Source organism: Puma concolor, chromosome C1 (assembly GCF_028749965.1).
Source record: "Puma concolor isolate L17-30 chromosome C1, mPumCon1.1.hap2, whole genome shotgun sequence".
Lineage (NCBI taxonomy): Eukaryota > Metazoa > Chordata > Mammalia > Carnivora > Felidae > Puma > Puma concolor.
In genome coordinates this window covers 186,683,008-186,697,878 of record NC_141674.1, presented here as the reverse complement: position 1 = coordinate 186,697,878, position 14,871 = coordinate 186,683,008, and the positions used below count along the sequence as shown (strand labels likewise).

The window sequence follows — 14,871 nt, the reverse complement described above, 5'->3', positions numbered from 1 at the left end:
GTTTTCCAGTTAGGTGATCTCTTATAGTTTGGTGCCTGGGGTAGCCATCGTACCTGTGAACCGTCTAGGATACCGTGAGGAAAAGAACAGGGTTGACAGGACTCTGCATGTCCTATAGGAATGCACTGCAATTATTTCCAATCACAATTAACCTGATTAGAATAATGGACAGGAAGTGTCCCTTTGTAGCTAATGCAGTTTGGCATCAGCTGACTGAAATCCTTTGATAATTTCTGCACAGATGGCTGGGCTGAATGCAGCACTTTTTAAATTATTATTTTCATGGTCTCTTGGTAGGCCAAAACCTCGACACCGACAACAGACCTCCCCATTAAGGTGGACGGCGCCAACGTCAACATCACAGCTGCCATTTATGATGAGATCCAACAGGAGATGAAAAGGGCCAAGGTGTCTCAAGCCCTGTTTGCCAAAGTGGCTGCAAATAAAAGTCAGGTGAGTGGTTTTTTAAAAGAGCAAAAGCGAGGGCTGGAATTAGACCATTCTCCTCCCACCAATAAAAATACATCTGTTCCTATAATAATAATAACAATAATAATCCCAAGGGAACCTGTCATGTTCTGCCTTTTGCTCTATGGTTTGCTTTTATTCCCACTGGAGTTTAAAATAGAGACTAAGTTAAAATCCAGATTTTTTCTTTTAAAGATTTTTTTTTTCAAATAGAATCAACCTTGAATGATTTCTCTCATAATTCTAAGCACTGCTGTGTATCCACTTTCCTTTCTTTTTCCTTTCTTTTTTTTCTTTTTTTCTTTTCTTTTCTTTCTTTCTTTCTTTCTTTCTTTCTTTCTTTCTTTCTTTCTTTCTTTCTTTGTTGAGCAAAACTTAGCATGTACAAAATAGCATCTTCCTGAGACTCAGTTAGTTGGAATCTTGTCTCATCCCTTCTCTTATTCCCACCAGGGGAACTGCTGACTTTGTTATAATAACCTCTTTTCTCCAGCCCCAGAGACACCTTGCCATGTCAGGTGTTTCTTTTATGTGTAGAATACAGTTGTTTTTCCAGGAAAAAACACATGTGTGGGGTGGTGGGGGAGTCCAGAATGAGTGCTAAAATTCATAACAGAAAAACATAGAAGCTTATCCAGTACAGTTTCTCAGTGTCGGGATTGTGGGGAATGGAATACTCCAGGGAAAAGGGGAGACAGATGCTTAGGTTTTTTATTTCTGTAAGCAGCAACAGTTGATGGGACTCACTATCTGTCTCAATTCGTTTAAAGGGATAACTACTACCCTATCCTCGAATGGGTTATGTTGAGGTGGTTACTTATTTATCCCTAGGATGAATAATTATCCAGTGCAGGGTGGAGGAAACAAAAGTTAGCTAAAGCATAATTTTGAGGATCCTTTGATTCTGAGCTTGATTTCCTCTGTGGCCTCGCATGACAAATGTTTTCATCCCACATATGTAAATGGTATAATGGTCCAGCATCTCCTTAACAGATCTTCTGTTGTGTGCTGTAAAGAAAAGGAGTTACTGAATATTGTATTTCTATTAAGCAGGAAGATTTTCAGTGAAAATTCAATTACCATTTTTAAAATGATAGTTAAATACTGTATAGTTTTTTTTTTTTCTGTAGTTTCGCAGTCACCTTACTTATTTTTCAGATGATAAAAGGAAAGGAGTAGAATATCAAGGAATTTAGAAGAGGATTGAAACATTCATTTCCCTGTTTATTTTAAGGATAGTCATTTTTGCTGATTATTCTTTCTCTTCGCTCACCAATGAAATCATTGAAATACAGTTTTCTAAGATACGATGTCCACCATAGTATGAAATACATGAAAGGAAAACACCATAGAGCCTTCTTAAACTGTTAAATGCATAAAATCCCATGTACCACATGGCAAAATATAATGAGAGTTGGGGCTGTTAAACGAATAAAGCTGTTAAATGCATAATGCCACTTGGCAAAACTACTGTGCATTTAATGGTTTTCCACTGTGTAATAAAGGACATATGTGGTAAGTGTGCAGTGAGTATAAAAGCTGCACAATTGATTTTGCAAACCTTCCCCTTAGTTGTGACTTGACGTAAATATCAATGTTTCACTCAGTCCTTCTTTCATAAGCAGCTTTGAAGAAAAACTGAAACCCATAGTCTAAGAGCTTGATTCAAACTGCCTGTAACCTTTCTGCTCACTTGGCACCAACAGCTCTTGGAAATGGTGATGCCTCCAGCCTCCCAAAATAATTCAGGTGGCTGATTGAAAGCTGTATTTGCCAGTTGGCACGGCTTGGCTCTCCAAATTTTTGATGCCTCCTGAAGAACTCAGTAGCCCTGATTTTGTAGAATCTGGAGGAAAATGTGCTTCTGGGAATTAATATGCTAAAGGGTAAGATTGAGGATTGAGCCTCAGTGGGGATAAGTTGCTTTGAGGATTTTCTGGTTTTCGTTGGGACAGTGACCTCATTCTCAATTATGAATGGAGAACCTTATTGTAGATAGAGAGCTGACTAGACTGGCAAATCAGGTTCTAAGATTTTATAAAAACGGTACCCCCAAACAAAGTGAACTTACCTGATAGTTTCTAAGGCAATTTAACATAAAATATAAGATACTCACTCCCTTTTGTAAGTACCATCATTTACTTCGTAAAGAGCATATTTAGTGAAACTAATTGCAGTATTTGGTACCTTGTATATATATATTTGGCATGTCATCCATAAGGGGTGTGTGTGTGTGTGTGGCCAAAATACTTAACCACTCCAAGCTGCAGTGGGAAGTGGCCACGCCCTCTTTATTGGATTGTGAAGATTGAGAATACAGAGATTTTCATTTCCTCTTCTGCATTCCCTTTCTTCCCTCCATGTTTCTTTGGAGGGATCAGAAGTTCTTGGAGTGACTAAAGCGGCAGAAAAATAACAAGGGCTCTCTATTGTCTTGGAGATAAAATTAGAAGACCTTTAATTAGGAACTGTTATGAACCGGAGTCAGATTGGAACCTTGTGAAGGCTCAGTTCAAATATGCAGAGCAACCCCTTCCCTTCCATTTTAAATTTCTTTTAAAGTAGAAGTGAACCCTCCATTAAACCTCATCCACTCTCTATTCTGAATTGCTGTCATCAGCTATTAAGAATAATACATAAAGCTTTGTGTTAGGCAAACTTTGAATGAGAAGTGGGACAAAGAAAGGAGAATTTTGGAGAGATTAGGGTGGTCCTTGAGGGCTGTAAGTGTTTAGGGACACAATGGGAAGAGGGGTTCAGAAAAGGAGTTGAAAGGGTGACTACCTCGTACAGTTTGTCTATGGTCCTGTTGGCGAAAATATATTACTGGAAGTATGTTTGTGTGGTACGTCAGGATGCATTTGTAGGCCTCTTTCTCCAGTTCACCTCTAGCTCCTTTGTCATGCATGACCAGTCTATCATCGAATTCCATTGAGTGTTTCCTATCTGACCTTGTTTTCCTCTTCATTGGAGAGGAGTCAAAGAAGGAAAAGCACAAGAAAAAAATCAGGGGGAAAGGTATGGTTATGCATATGTTTATTTCACCTCATTTTCAATTTAGGATCAGTGTGTGTGTGAGAGAGAGAATCCTGAGGGTTATCCTTTTGTTTTTTTTTTTTTTCTTCAGAATATTCAGATTGTTGATGGTCTTTATTATTGGTCAGTGATTGAAGTTCTCTGTGAATTACGAGTCCTTAGTAGGAGGGGTCCTCAGTAGGAACCATCATTTAAAATCATACAGAACATTTTCTGTGTCACTTCAGTATGACCCTTACATACAAAGAGCCACCAGGGAATGAATGCCCCGGTGTGCAATTTGAGTGGCCACAGGATTCCTTGTTCTTCCATTGCTTCTTGTACTCTGCTTTTTCCTCTTACACTCCGTGGGGTTGCTTTCTCCCTTTGTCCCCAACTGCACCTATCACACATGATCTGGGAAGTGGGAATCTGGGAAGTGGGAAGAGAGATGAAGCACAGTAGCCCACTACAGTCCTCCAGGGCTGGCCATGTGCTCTGTGACAGCATCTTCAGCCACATTTCTTTCCCTTGACGTCAACTGTTCCTTTCCCCAGAAACGAATTCACTGTTTCTCTCATATACTGACCTCTTTTCCTTTTTATAGTCTACAGTAGTTCAGCTCATTGAATGCTGAGGATGATCTGAAGTTGGTGTTTTTTGGCAAAGAGAGCGAGTCTTTCTTTATTATTTGTATACCCAGAGACCCAACTCTATGTACGTGACTGCCTTTTCCTACTATGTTTGGGTAAGAATGGAGTAGGTAGAAAGATGGGAAGGGGCTTATTTTAATTTCTCTTCTCCCATGTCCCCATTTAAAAATATAAAAGACAGGGGCGCCTGGGTGGCGCAGTCGGTTAAGCGTCCGACTTCAGCCAGGTCACGATCTCGCGGTCCGTGAGTTCGAGCCCCGCATCAGGCTCTGGGCTGATGGCTCAGAGCCTGGAGCCTGTTTCCGATTCTGTGTCTCTCTCTCTCTTTGCCTCTCGCCTGTTCATGCTCTGTCTCTCTCTGTCCCAAAAATAAATAAACGTTGAAAAAAAAATTAAAAAAAAAAAATATAAAAGACAACAAGTGAGCAAAACCTTTAACAAGGCACTGGGTTTCCTTCCCTTTTTTTGGTGGTGGTGAGGGCTTGCTTTCTATATTAGGAAAGTAGAGAGCTGCTGAGGCACTGCAAAAAGGAGAGATAGATAACCTGGTTGTGAAATCTCAGATGGTGGCAATGGAAGGGCCAACCCCAGAGGCTGCTGGGGTAACAGAAAGAGAGTCATCTGGGAACAAACAGGGACCCACGGGGCTGTCTGGTGAGATGACATAGGATGTCCTCATCTCCACCAAGAGTTAAAAGACCCTGGAGTTCCCCTCCCTGCCGCCATAATCATGATCTTACTACAGCTGGGGAAGACGAGTTTCTGGCCTCCAGTACACAATTCTGAAATCCTTTTCCGCATAGAAACTGTGTGCTCCATGGTGATTGGGTTTCAGTATGTTCTACATTTATGTACATTAGGATTAAGTAGATTTTGTGTACTGACCTTTATTCCTTCCTTACTACTTATGTTTCTATCCAACAAAATTATATTCCATGTTCCTACTGACTTAATAAATTGTATTCCTGAGTAGAAGGCTACTTAGCTTTAGATGTAGATTACAAACTCAGATTTTATGAACTTTCTTTCCTATCATAAAATCTCCCCTTATACATGGTCTAATTTGCTTAACACTCTGAATGATTAAAATATGCAGCTCTTTACGACAGATCCTTTTAAAATAAAGCAAAAGCAAAGGGAAGATAGACAACTCTACATAAAGAAAAACATCACATTCAGTATATGTACTAAGATGTTTTCTTCGTTTAGTCATGGGCTACCACGTTAACCTTTGCTTTTGTGTCTCTTAAAAATACCCAGGCACAATTTAGTTGTACATAGTTCTTTTTTTTAAAGCAAAAACTTCTATTTTATGATTGCTTAAGTAATAGCATTCTTATTTTTAAAAATTTAGAAAATGAAGAAAAGTATAAAGGTAAAAACATGAATCACCTGTAATTCTACAGTGCAGGGGTAGTTACTATTAACATCTTAATTTTTTTTTAATTTATTTTTTGAGAGAGAGCGCAAGCAGGGGAGGGGCAGAGAGAGAGGGAGAGAGAATCCCAAGCAGGCTCCATACTGTCAGCACAGAGCCCGATGCAGGACTCAAACTTATGAACTGTGAGATCATGATCTGAGCCAAAACCAAGAGTCAGATGTTTAAGTGACAGCCACCCAGGCGCCCCACTATTAACATTTTAGAGTCTTTCTTTCAACGTTTTTATTTATTTTTGGGACAGAGAGAGACAGAGCATGAATGGGGGAGGGGCAGAGAGAGAGGGAGACACAGAATCGGAAACAGGCTCCAGGCTCTGAGCCATCAGCCCAGAGCCTGACGCAGGGCTCGAACTCACGGACCGCGAGATCGTGACCTGGCTGAAGTCAGACGCTTAACCGACTGCGCCACCCAGGCGCCCCAGAGTCTTTCTTTCTAATGTGTAGTGTGTGTGTGGATGTGCACATGCATGTTTATATCCTAATTGAGATCATACTGTACAACACGTAATTGTAAGACAAGTTAAAACTATAATTCTTTTTTTTAAGCCCAGCTTTTCATGTAGGAGAGTAAATTTACGAAGTATAAAATACTACCTTTTATCTCATCATTAGTTTCTTAGCCTTTCAAAAATATCACACAGAGATCAAGGTTTTGCCACTTTGCTCAAAAAGATGTTTGACATTTATCTTAACTTACTACATTCCCTTTATGGGAATGGCTTTACTGGAGCTGGGATATCTCAGGCTATCGGGAGTACATGTTTGGCTGCGCCATCTCTCTGGTATAAAAAGTGACAGGAAGTGGTAGCCATGTGAGTGGGTGGTCTCAGTCTCACTCCTAATGATTTTGCTATCTCCTATTTAGCATGTGAGGCAGGCTAAAACGTGGCATGTAGCCATCCTCAGTAGCTGCCCCTTCCTGCCAGGCTGCTTTCTCAGTAATGCAGTCATATCGACAGCCTATCAAGGAGAACTTTCTACTTTTGTCAATTGTCACTACAATTTCAGGCGTATCCACCAAATTCAAATAGAAAAAAATTAATATATTTACACTACAATTACCATTTGAAAAAAGTTACTATGCCAAGTAGTGAAGAAATTAGATTTCTCAACATTCTCAAATGCCAGATTACAGCAGGCAGTCAACGATGTTTAAGCGTCAAATTGAGCTCTTCATTCTCTGCCTTTTTTTTTTTTTTCAGCATAATCTCAAAAGATTACATTCTGTTGAGATTATCAGCAGAAACTCCCTCAAGGTCTCAGTTTTTGTACCAATCTTATAGTATGGGGTTCTTTTTACCAACCCACAATTAATTATGTTAATGTTTCATGCTCTAAAAGTAGCTTTTAAGGAAGCCTTTATTTAGATATCAATGAAGATTAATCACAGAGTTCATAGGCAGTTTTTAAAAGTCAGATACCTTTACCCATGGCTCAAGTTTTTGTACAAGTTTTAAGCACATCTTTATCTACTGCAGAAATCCTTGAGTTACATTATTTTTCCAGTTCATGGCATGGCACCTTTGTAAACTTGCTTGTGAAGCAAATCAGGTTGACCTATTAAAACTACTTCTCCAAACTCTTCCAGCCCTCTTACAAAGAGCACATTGAGTTAAATCAGGGTTCTTATAGCTGGAGAATGTTTGTGCCTATGAAGAGCCCCTACCACTTTGCTGTAGAAACTGTGTAATCATCTTCCTTTCACAGGGCCAAGACCAGGGTGAAGCAAGCTGGGTCCTAGGTATAAATGTGAAGGAGGCACACACTTTCAGAGCCGCACTCCTTAAATTTTGTGCATTAGTTGTTTGCTTGCCTCACTCTGGCGCCAGCTCTGATCTTTCAAAAAAAAAAAAATTCTTATTCCCAGTTTCCTCTGTGTCTGGGTTCCCCTCCTCCACCCACCCACGCACTTACAAATTTTTGAGGCAGTTTGCAAAATATATAGTATTATATCACAGGTATGTGGAATTTGGACCTGAAGTCAGGGACTTGAAATATGTTGGTTCTTTTCTGCTTGATGTTTTAGCCTAGAACATTTTGCTATTAATACCTTTCTGGTATTTAAGTGGAGAAGTAGAAAATTCCAGATTCATTCATCTTTTTGACAGATATGGATGGCTTTTTCAGGTGCATATTGTCATGTAGGCATGTATGTATGTATGTGTGTACATATTTATATAAAATCATACCACGTCTCCACATTATTATATAGCTTTGTTTCTCCCATGCATCTTTGGCAAGGAGGGAGATTTTATGAAATTCCCCTTTGTCTTGAGTCCTCTGTAACAGAAGTTAAGGAGTTGTTTTGAAATAAAATTTTCAGGGGTGCCTGGGTGGCGCAGTCAGTTAAGCGTCCGACTTCAGCCAGGTCACGATCTCGCGGTCCGTGAGTTCGAGCCCCGCGTCAGGCTCTGGGCTGATGGCTCAGAGCCTGGAGCCTGTTTCCGATTCTGTGTCTCCCTCTCTCTCTGCTCCTCCCCCGTTCATGCTCTGTCTCTCTCTGTCCCAAAAATAAATAAACGTTGAAAAAAAATAAAAAAAAAAAGAAATAAAATTTTCATTACTCTCAATTATAGATTCAATCTTTACAAACACATCCATAGAAATGTGAGAGACATGCCCAGAGACAGCTGAAAATTGGTCCCCATGAAAATAGTTTAGAACTTAGTGTACAATTTTGAAAAATACAAAAAGAAGCAGATCATTTTTACTTACCACATTCAAGGTATAAAATAATTAACCTTGAACTGTAACCAAATGCTAAGCACAAACCTTTCTCGGGTTTAGATGACCTCCCCGTCAGGGAGTCACTGAAGCCCTTGACAAGTCTCCCTTGCAGTTAGCCTTTTATCCATTTCAGTTTTCTTGATTAGGTTATCTTGAATCATTAGGGGGTTTATTTATTTTAATAGACACTTATTGGATTCATGAAAAGAGAATTTGGTGACTAAGAAACAAGAGCTGAATATTATCTGGCTCATTTCACACTTCAGAAGAGTCTCAACCAGCTGAAGAGAAATCCTTTCACAGTTACAAAAGTTTGTTTGGGGACTTTATGTGCTTCCATTTAGAAAGCGACTGTCTGTGGTTAATAATATGAATTTTCTTTTGAGACACTCAGAAAACATTTCCTTTTGGTTACATATGCTGACATTTTCTGTATTGAGGATGTGGGTGAGTAAATGGCCTTTTACATTTCTGTGCAAGAAGCTTTGAGTCATTCTCCTAAAGAACTGTTCATTTGCTGACTTATTCATTCATTGGAGTTCCTAGAGGGGCAAAGGCGGGGTGTGTGGGGGGGTGTGGTGGCAGTGGGGGGGTTCTTACTATTTCTAGGCTGAATTCACTTATCAGCTCTGTGTTAGGCTCCTAGGGCACATTACAGCATAATGACTGTGACAAGGCCCTGTCTTCAAGGCAAATACAACCTTACTTACTTATTTACTTACTTACTCACTTTCTCTCTTTGTAGATCAGACTAGGCTGTAAACTGTGTTTGTTGCTAAGCAAATGCTGGTTTGTATTTATTCTTAAATATTGTAAAAACTAGGAAAGTTGTCATCAACACTTAAACTTTTTAAAACTTAGACTTTTTAAAGGAAAAAACATGGGGCCTGGGAGAAGTTGGAGTCATTACCAGTGTCCTGGGGTAGGAAAATCACGCAGTACACAGTGACATTTCAGTACCACGGACAGAAACACTGCTCTTCCCTTTTGTTTCCCCTCCCCCATCACTTCAAGGGAAGGTTTGGAGCTTATGGGATTCAAACCCATATCTACTGGGGTCCACACTCAAACACTGGTCATATTATTGTTTTGGGAAAGACCTCCCTGGTTATTTGGACATTCTCAGCCTTTGGTATGCAATTTGCAGAATGTCACTCTGTTGCTGTCTACCTGAAAATTTTAAAACTTTAAAATGTTCTATAAGTAAAATTGATACTGCCCTTCCTCGTTCGTTTTTTTAATCCAAGAAAGCTGTAAAAAAATTCTCATGTGAATAACAACAATAACAACACACACGGAGAGAAAGGAAAATGGTTAGAATAATGAGAACAGATTTTTTAGAATTATTGATATAGTGTAGTATTTATGATATATGTCATTTTTTTTTTGTGAGAATGAAAACTCCTATTGGGTGAAACATATGAATTATGGACTTTACCATTACCAGGTCATTGTGAGTCCTGATTTTACTGTTAGGGAAAAAAAAATATCTAGGCTAGGATAAGTGATGTTGACTTTATTTATCATAGTTTTTTCTCAAAGGACTTCTTGTTAGACACGAATGAGGGAGGAAGGAAGGGAAAGAAAAGGGGCACCAGGATGGCTCAGTTGATTGAGAGTCTGACCCTTGGTTTCAGCTCAGGTCATGATCTCAGGGTTTGTGGGTTTGAGTCCCGTGGAGGGCTCTGCCCTGATAGTGTGGAGCCTGCTTGGGATTTTCTTTCTCTCCCTATGTCTCTCTCTGTCCCTTTCCCACTCACACTCACTCTCTCTTTCTGAAGATAAATAAACTTTAAAGAAAAAAGAAAGAAAAGTTAATTATTTGTCATATCATTTAGAAGCTTTCTTTAGCTCCCATGGCCCATACGATTAAGATGAAATTTCTTTGCATGTTATTCTTTATAATCTGACCCCACCTCTGTTTCTAGACTGCAAAGTTGCTTCTGATTCCTGGGGTGTGATAATTTTCTAAATCCATGCATTTGCTGGTGATGTTATCTCTTCTGATTACTTCCTCTCCCCACCTAGTGAAATCCATCTTTATCTTTCAAGCTCCACCTTTCATGTCATATTCTCTATGATGATATTTTTCCTGAGCTTCATAGTCCAAATACTCACTTCCTTGCTGGTGATCTCAATTCACCTTTTTAATAAAAGTAATCAAGACAAATGATGTATGTAACATACCAGCACATTGTATGGCACATAGTAGATGGGTGCTCGCTATAAGATTACAAACTGAATTAATATTCTGAGAGACCTGTCATTATTTGCATTTATATATTATATATAACACATTAATATATAATGTAAATTGGATCATCCCATTTTTATTGTATTCATGCATTAGAGATGGGAGAACAATCTTCAGAACATTGACAGGGTAACTTCAGAGAAATAGTGCCCCTCTTCAACGATACCTCTTTGAATTTGAGGCTGTAAAACATACCAGTAGGCTAATTTCTATGCACTCAGCTAATTTCAGTACATCTAATAAGCATTTATAAAGTGTCTTTTTTGTGTAAGGATCACACTGCTCTGAAAATGCTAAAATGAGCCAGAAACCAACTTTTTCCCTCCGCCCCCATCAAGAAGCTGACAATTCTTTTTTTTCTTTTTCTAATTTTTTAACATTTATTTATTTAAAAAAAATTTTTTTTAACATTTATTTATTTTTGAGACAGAGAGAGACAGAGCATGAATGGGGGAGGGTCAGAGAGAGAGGGAGACACAGAATCTGAAGCAGGCCCCTGGCTCTGAGCTGTCAGCACAGAGCCCAATGCAGGGCTCGAACTCACAGACTGTGAGATCATGACCCGAGCTGAAGTCGGACGCTCAACCGACTGAGCCACCCAGGTGCCCCCAACATTTATTTATTTTTGAGAGACAGAGAAAGAGCATGAGAAGGGGGCGGGGCAGAGAGAGAGGGAGACAAAATCTGAAGCAGGCTCCAGGTTCTGAGCTGGCAGCACAGGGCCCGACACATGGCTTGTACTCATGAACTGTGAGATCATGACCTGAGCTGAAGTCAGACACTTAACCGACTGAGCACCCAGGCACCCCAAGAGGCTGACCGTTATCATCATCATCATCATCATCATCATCATCATCATCATCAAATTGTAGAAGAGTATAAGCAACATGCTTTGGGGTCATACAGGAGTGACCAAACAGTTCTCACAGATCAGGTGAGGCCTTGTCAGCTGAGCCTTGGCATGTACCTTCTCAGGGGGGACAGAAGGTTGAATATGAGACATTCCAGCCAAGGGAGTAACATGAGCAGTATTAGCTGTGCTCAAAACGCTTATGATTCACTTAGCCTCCCTTCTACCATACTAAAAATGCTAAACCAACTACAGCCAGCCATTGGTTGAAACCAAAGAGAAATCACAGATGGGTAGGTATATACCCCACAGCCCATGCCTGGAGGTGGGAATACCAAGTATCTTCAGAGTCTGGGAGTAATTCACCATGGCTGGAGCACAAAGTCAATAGAGAAATTGATAGGAGACGAGACCATGAAGGAAAAATGGGAGCAAATGACGGTTCTTATTGTTGCCTTTTTAAATGCTTTTTGAATTCGGAAATAGGGATGTCTCATTTAAGTAGATCTTTATTTTTTTTTTTAATTTTTTTTTTCAATGTTTATTTTTTATTTTTGGGACAGAGAGAGACAGAGCATGAACGGGGGAGGGGCAGAGAGAGAGGGAGACACAGAATCGGAAACAGGCTCCAGGCCATCAGCCCAGAGCCCGACGCGGGGCTCGAACTCACGGACCGCGAGATCGTGACCTGGCTGAAGTCGGACGCTTAACCGACTGCGCCACCCAGGCGCCCCAATAGATCTTTAATTAAAACTGTCCATTCACTAAAAGATAAACTATGGGATTATTCATCTTTTAAAAAGAAACAATGGCACATTCCTTCAAGTAGTAAAGATTCCTAATACATTTACAACATGATTTGCTTTGTAAATTTAGATTGGCAGGCAACTTTTCCGGAACATATGGATTGTAAACAAACTATATCTTGAATGGTATGAGTGTCTCCTCACCTGCATAGTTGGAAAGGGTGGTCAGAGCTGTGTTTTTGACTGAAGGAAACATTTGTTTAAGAGGCTGATTAGATGGCTAAAATGAGATGTTATAGATACTTATGCATTGAATGCTTGGGAACTCTTTAACCATTGATTACAAGGATGCAGACTTTAAACTTCTATTCCTTCTCTGGATTCAGAGTTTGAAGGTAAACGAGTTTTAATCATAAATTCCTTGTCATCATTACACTTAGACTCCATGGATATTTTTCTACGTAGGTTTTTTTTTGACATTTTTTGTTTTTAACAAATTTTTTAGAGTCACAGAAATGTTGTAAAATAGTGCAGTTTCCATATAACCCTCACTTCCTCTGTTGTTAGCATCTTACGTCACCACGGTGCAGTTATCAAAACCAGGAAATTAACATTGTTTTAATACCATTAACTAACCTAAAAAGTTTATTCTAATTTCAGTAGTTTTCCCACTAATATCCGTTTTCTGTGCCAGGATCCCATCCAGGAATCACACTGCATTTGGTTTTTATTTCTCTTGAGTTTTCTGGAGTCTGTGGCCATTCCTCGGTCTTTCCTTTTTCTTTTCTTTTTTTTTAGTTTATTTTTATTTATTTTGAAGGAGAGAGATACAGCATGAGCAAGGTGGGGGGCAGAGAGAGAGGGAGACAGAATCCCAAACGGTCTCCTCGATGTCAGCTCAGAACCTGATGCAGGGCTCAAACTCACGAACCTGTGAGATCATGACCTGAGCCAAAACCAAGAGGTGGATGCTTAACCGACTGAGCCACTCAGGCGCTTCTCTTTTCTTTCTTTCTTTCTTTTTTTTAATGACAGTGCCACTTTTGAATACTGATATGTTATTTTGTTGAACATCTCTCAATTTGGGTTTGTCATGATTCAACTGGGGTTATGCATTTTTGGCAAGACTTCTGCAGATACTGTGTTGTGTCCTTTGGAGTGCGTCATACCACAGGGTTCATGATGTCCATATGTTATCACTGGTGATGTTGCCCTTAATCACCCGCTTAAGGTGGTTTCTTTGTACTTTAACCCTGATCGCTAATTATTATCTGCTATTTCTGACAAATAACAAGGTAACAGACCATGGAATGTGGAGCTGGAAAGGGAACTTAGAGACCATCTTTTGTAAACCCCTCCTTTTGCGGTTATATTCCAGAAGCTGTAAGAGGGTAACCACTTGCCCAACGGTAACCCAATCATTTAATGTCAGACCAGGAACTTAGCAGTTAGTCTCAGGGCTCAAAGTTGAAAATTCTCTGAGCTTCCTGGCCGTAACTCACTTTTTAGCCTCAGTTTTACCATACTAGAAAGGCTAACCTGACTATATGAATATGTAACTAACCTTTGGTCAGAATTTACAGCCAGACTAAAAGAGAAATTACAGATAGGTATATACCTGTAGTTCATGGTGCCTGCTCCCAGTGCTGACCAGGACTGGAAATCAGATACACTTCTGTATCAGCATTTCTGAAATGAAAATAAATCTCCTGGAATTCTCCACACAACACGGCAGGGAATAACAACAAAAAACCTACTTGAGATTTTTAACAGAAAAAGGAGATTTGTTTATTAATAATTCATGAGTTCCCATTGAACATGCACGACAGAAACAGTGCTATTCAATAGAGAATACTGTCATCTGTCACTGTTTTATTTGACATTTACACTTTTTTTTTTCCTGATACTGCAAAACTTTCTTGGATGGCACGCAAAAATTATATAAATGAAAAAAAAATCCCAGTGTGGGGACTCTTTATCTCTTCTGTGGTGGGTTCACTCACAGTTTCATACATGTGTGTTCATGCAGCAACATGGCACTTTCTCACACATTCATTAGCCACTAAACAAGCTAATAAGAGACCCCCATTGAGAAAACAGAGATAGGCATCCCGAATGGGTCGGTGGAAGGATCAAGTAAATAAAAAGATGGAGGGTGAGATGGGAAGTGGGGAGGGAGAATAGATTTTCGGAAGGTAAGGCTACAAATACGTGGAATGAGTGGTGAGCCAGAGCAAAAGGAAAGTAAATTATGGCTGCTGTGAAGAAAACTGACACACATAGATGGCCATTTCAAATGCAAAATAAATATTTATAAATGGCATTACAGGAGCCCCACTAGTAGGAGATATCGGCGTTCAGTGGAACAGCAAGTCAGAGTTAGGAGCACCTTGCAGTTTTGTGCTACTGTAAGGCTCTCGACAGTCTTTCTGCTCTGTAGGTTAGTTATTATTTATAAAAATCACAGAACCAGCTGATACATTCATAAGCTAATTATTGAAGCAGCTGGGTACACATGGTGCAATATGTCCAAGGCTGTGAAGTATCACAGATTTCTTGGGGCCTGCTGTGGTGGGGGTGCACTGTGGAAGGCTCCATCCCTTAATCTGATCAGCCAAGCAAACACTTTGTGGGGAAACTAGATTAATAACCCTCTAAATACCATGAATGTGCTTCATCTTCAAAACCGGGTTCCCTTAAACATGCTATTAGCTCAGC

The 14,871-nt window shown here is 39.8% G+C and overlaps 1 protein-coding gene across 2 annotated transcripts in view; it reads left to right on the top strand.

Annotated features, from left to right (window-relative positions):
- Positions 1–14,871, top strand: part of SATB2 (SATB homeobox 2) — a 192,444-nt gene that overhangs the window by 137,268 nt on the left and 40,305 nt on the right. For both annotated transcript variants that reach the window (XM_025934980.2, XM_086719222.1), the window contains exon 9: positions 298–453. In XM_025934980.2, the coding sequence (XP_025790765.2) occupies positions 298–453 (156 nt within the window). The remainder of the gene's footprint in view (positions 1–297; positions 454–14,871) is intronic.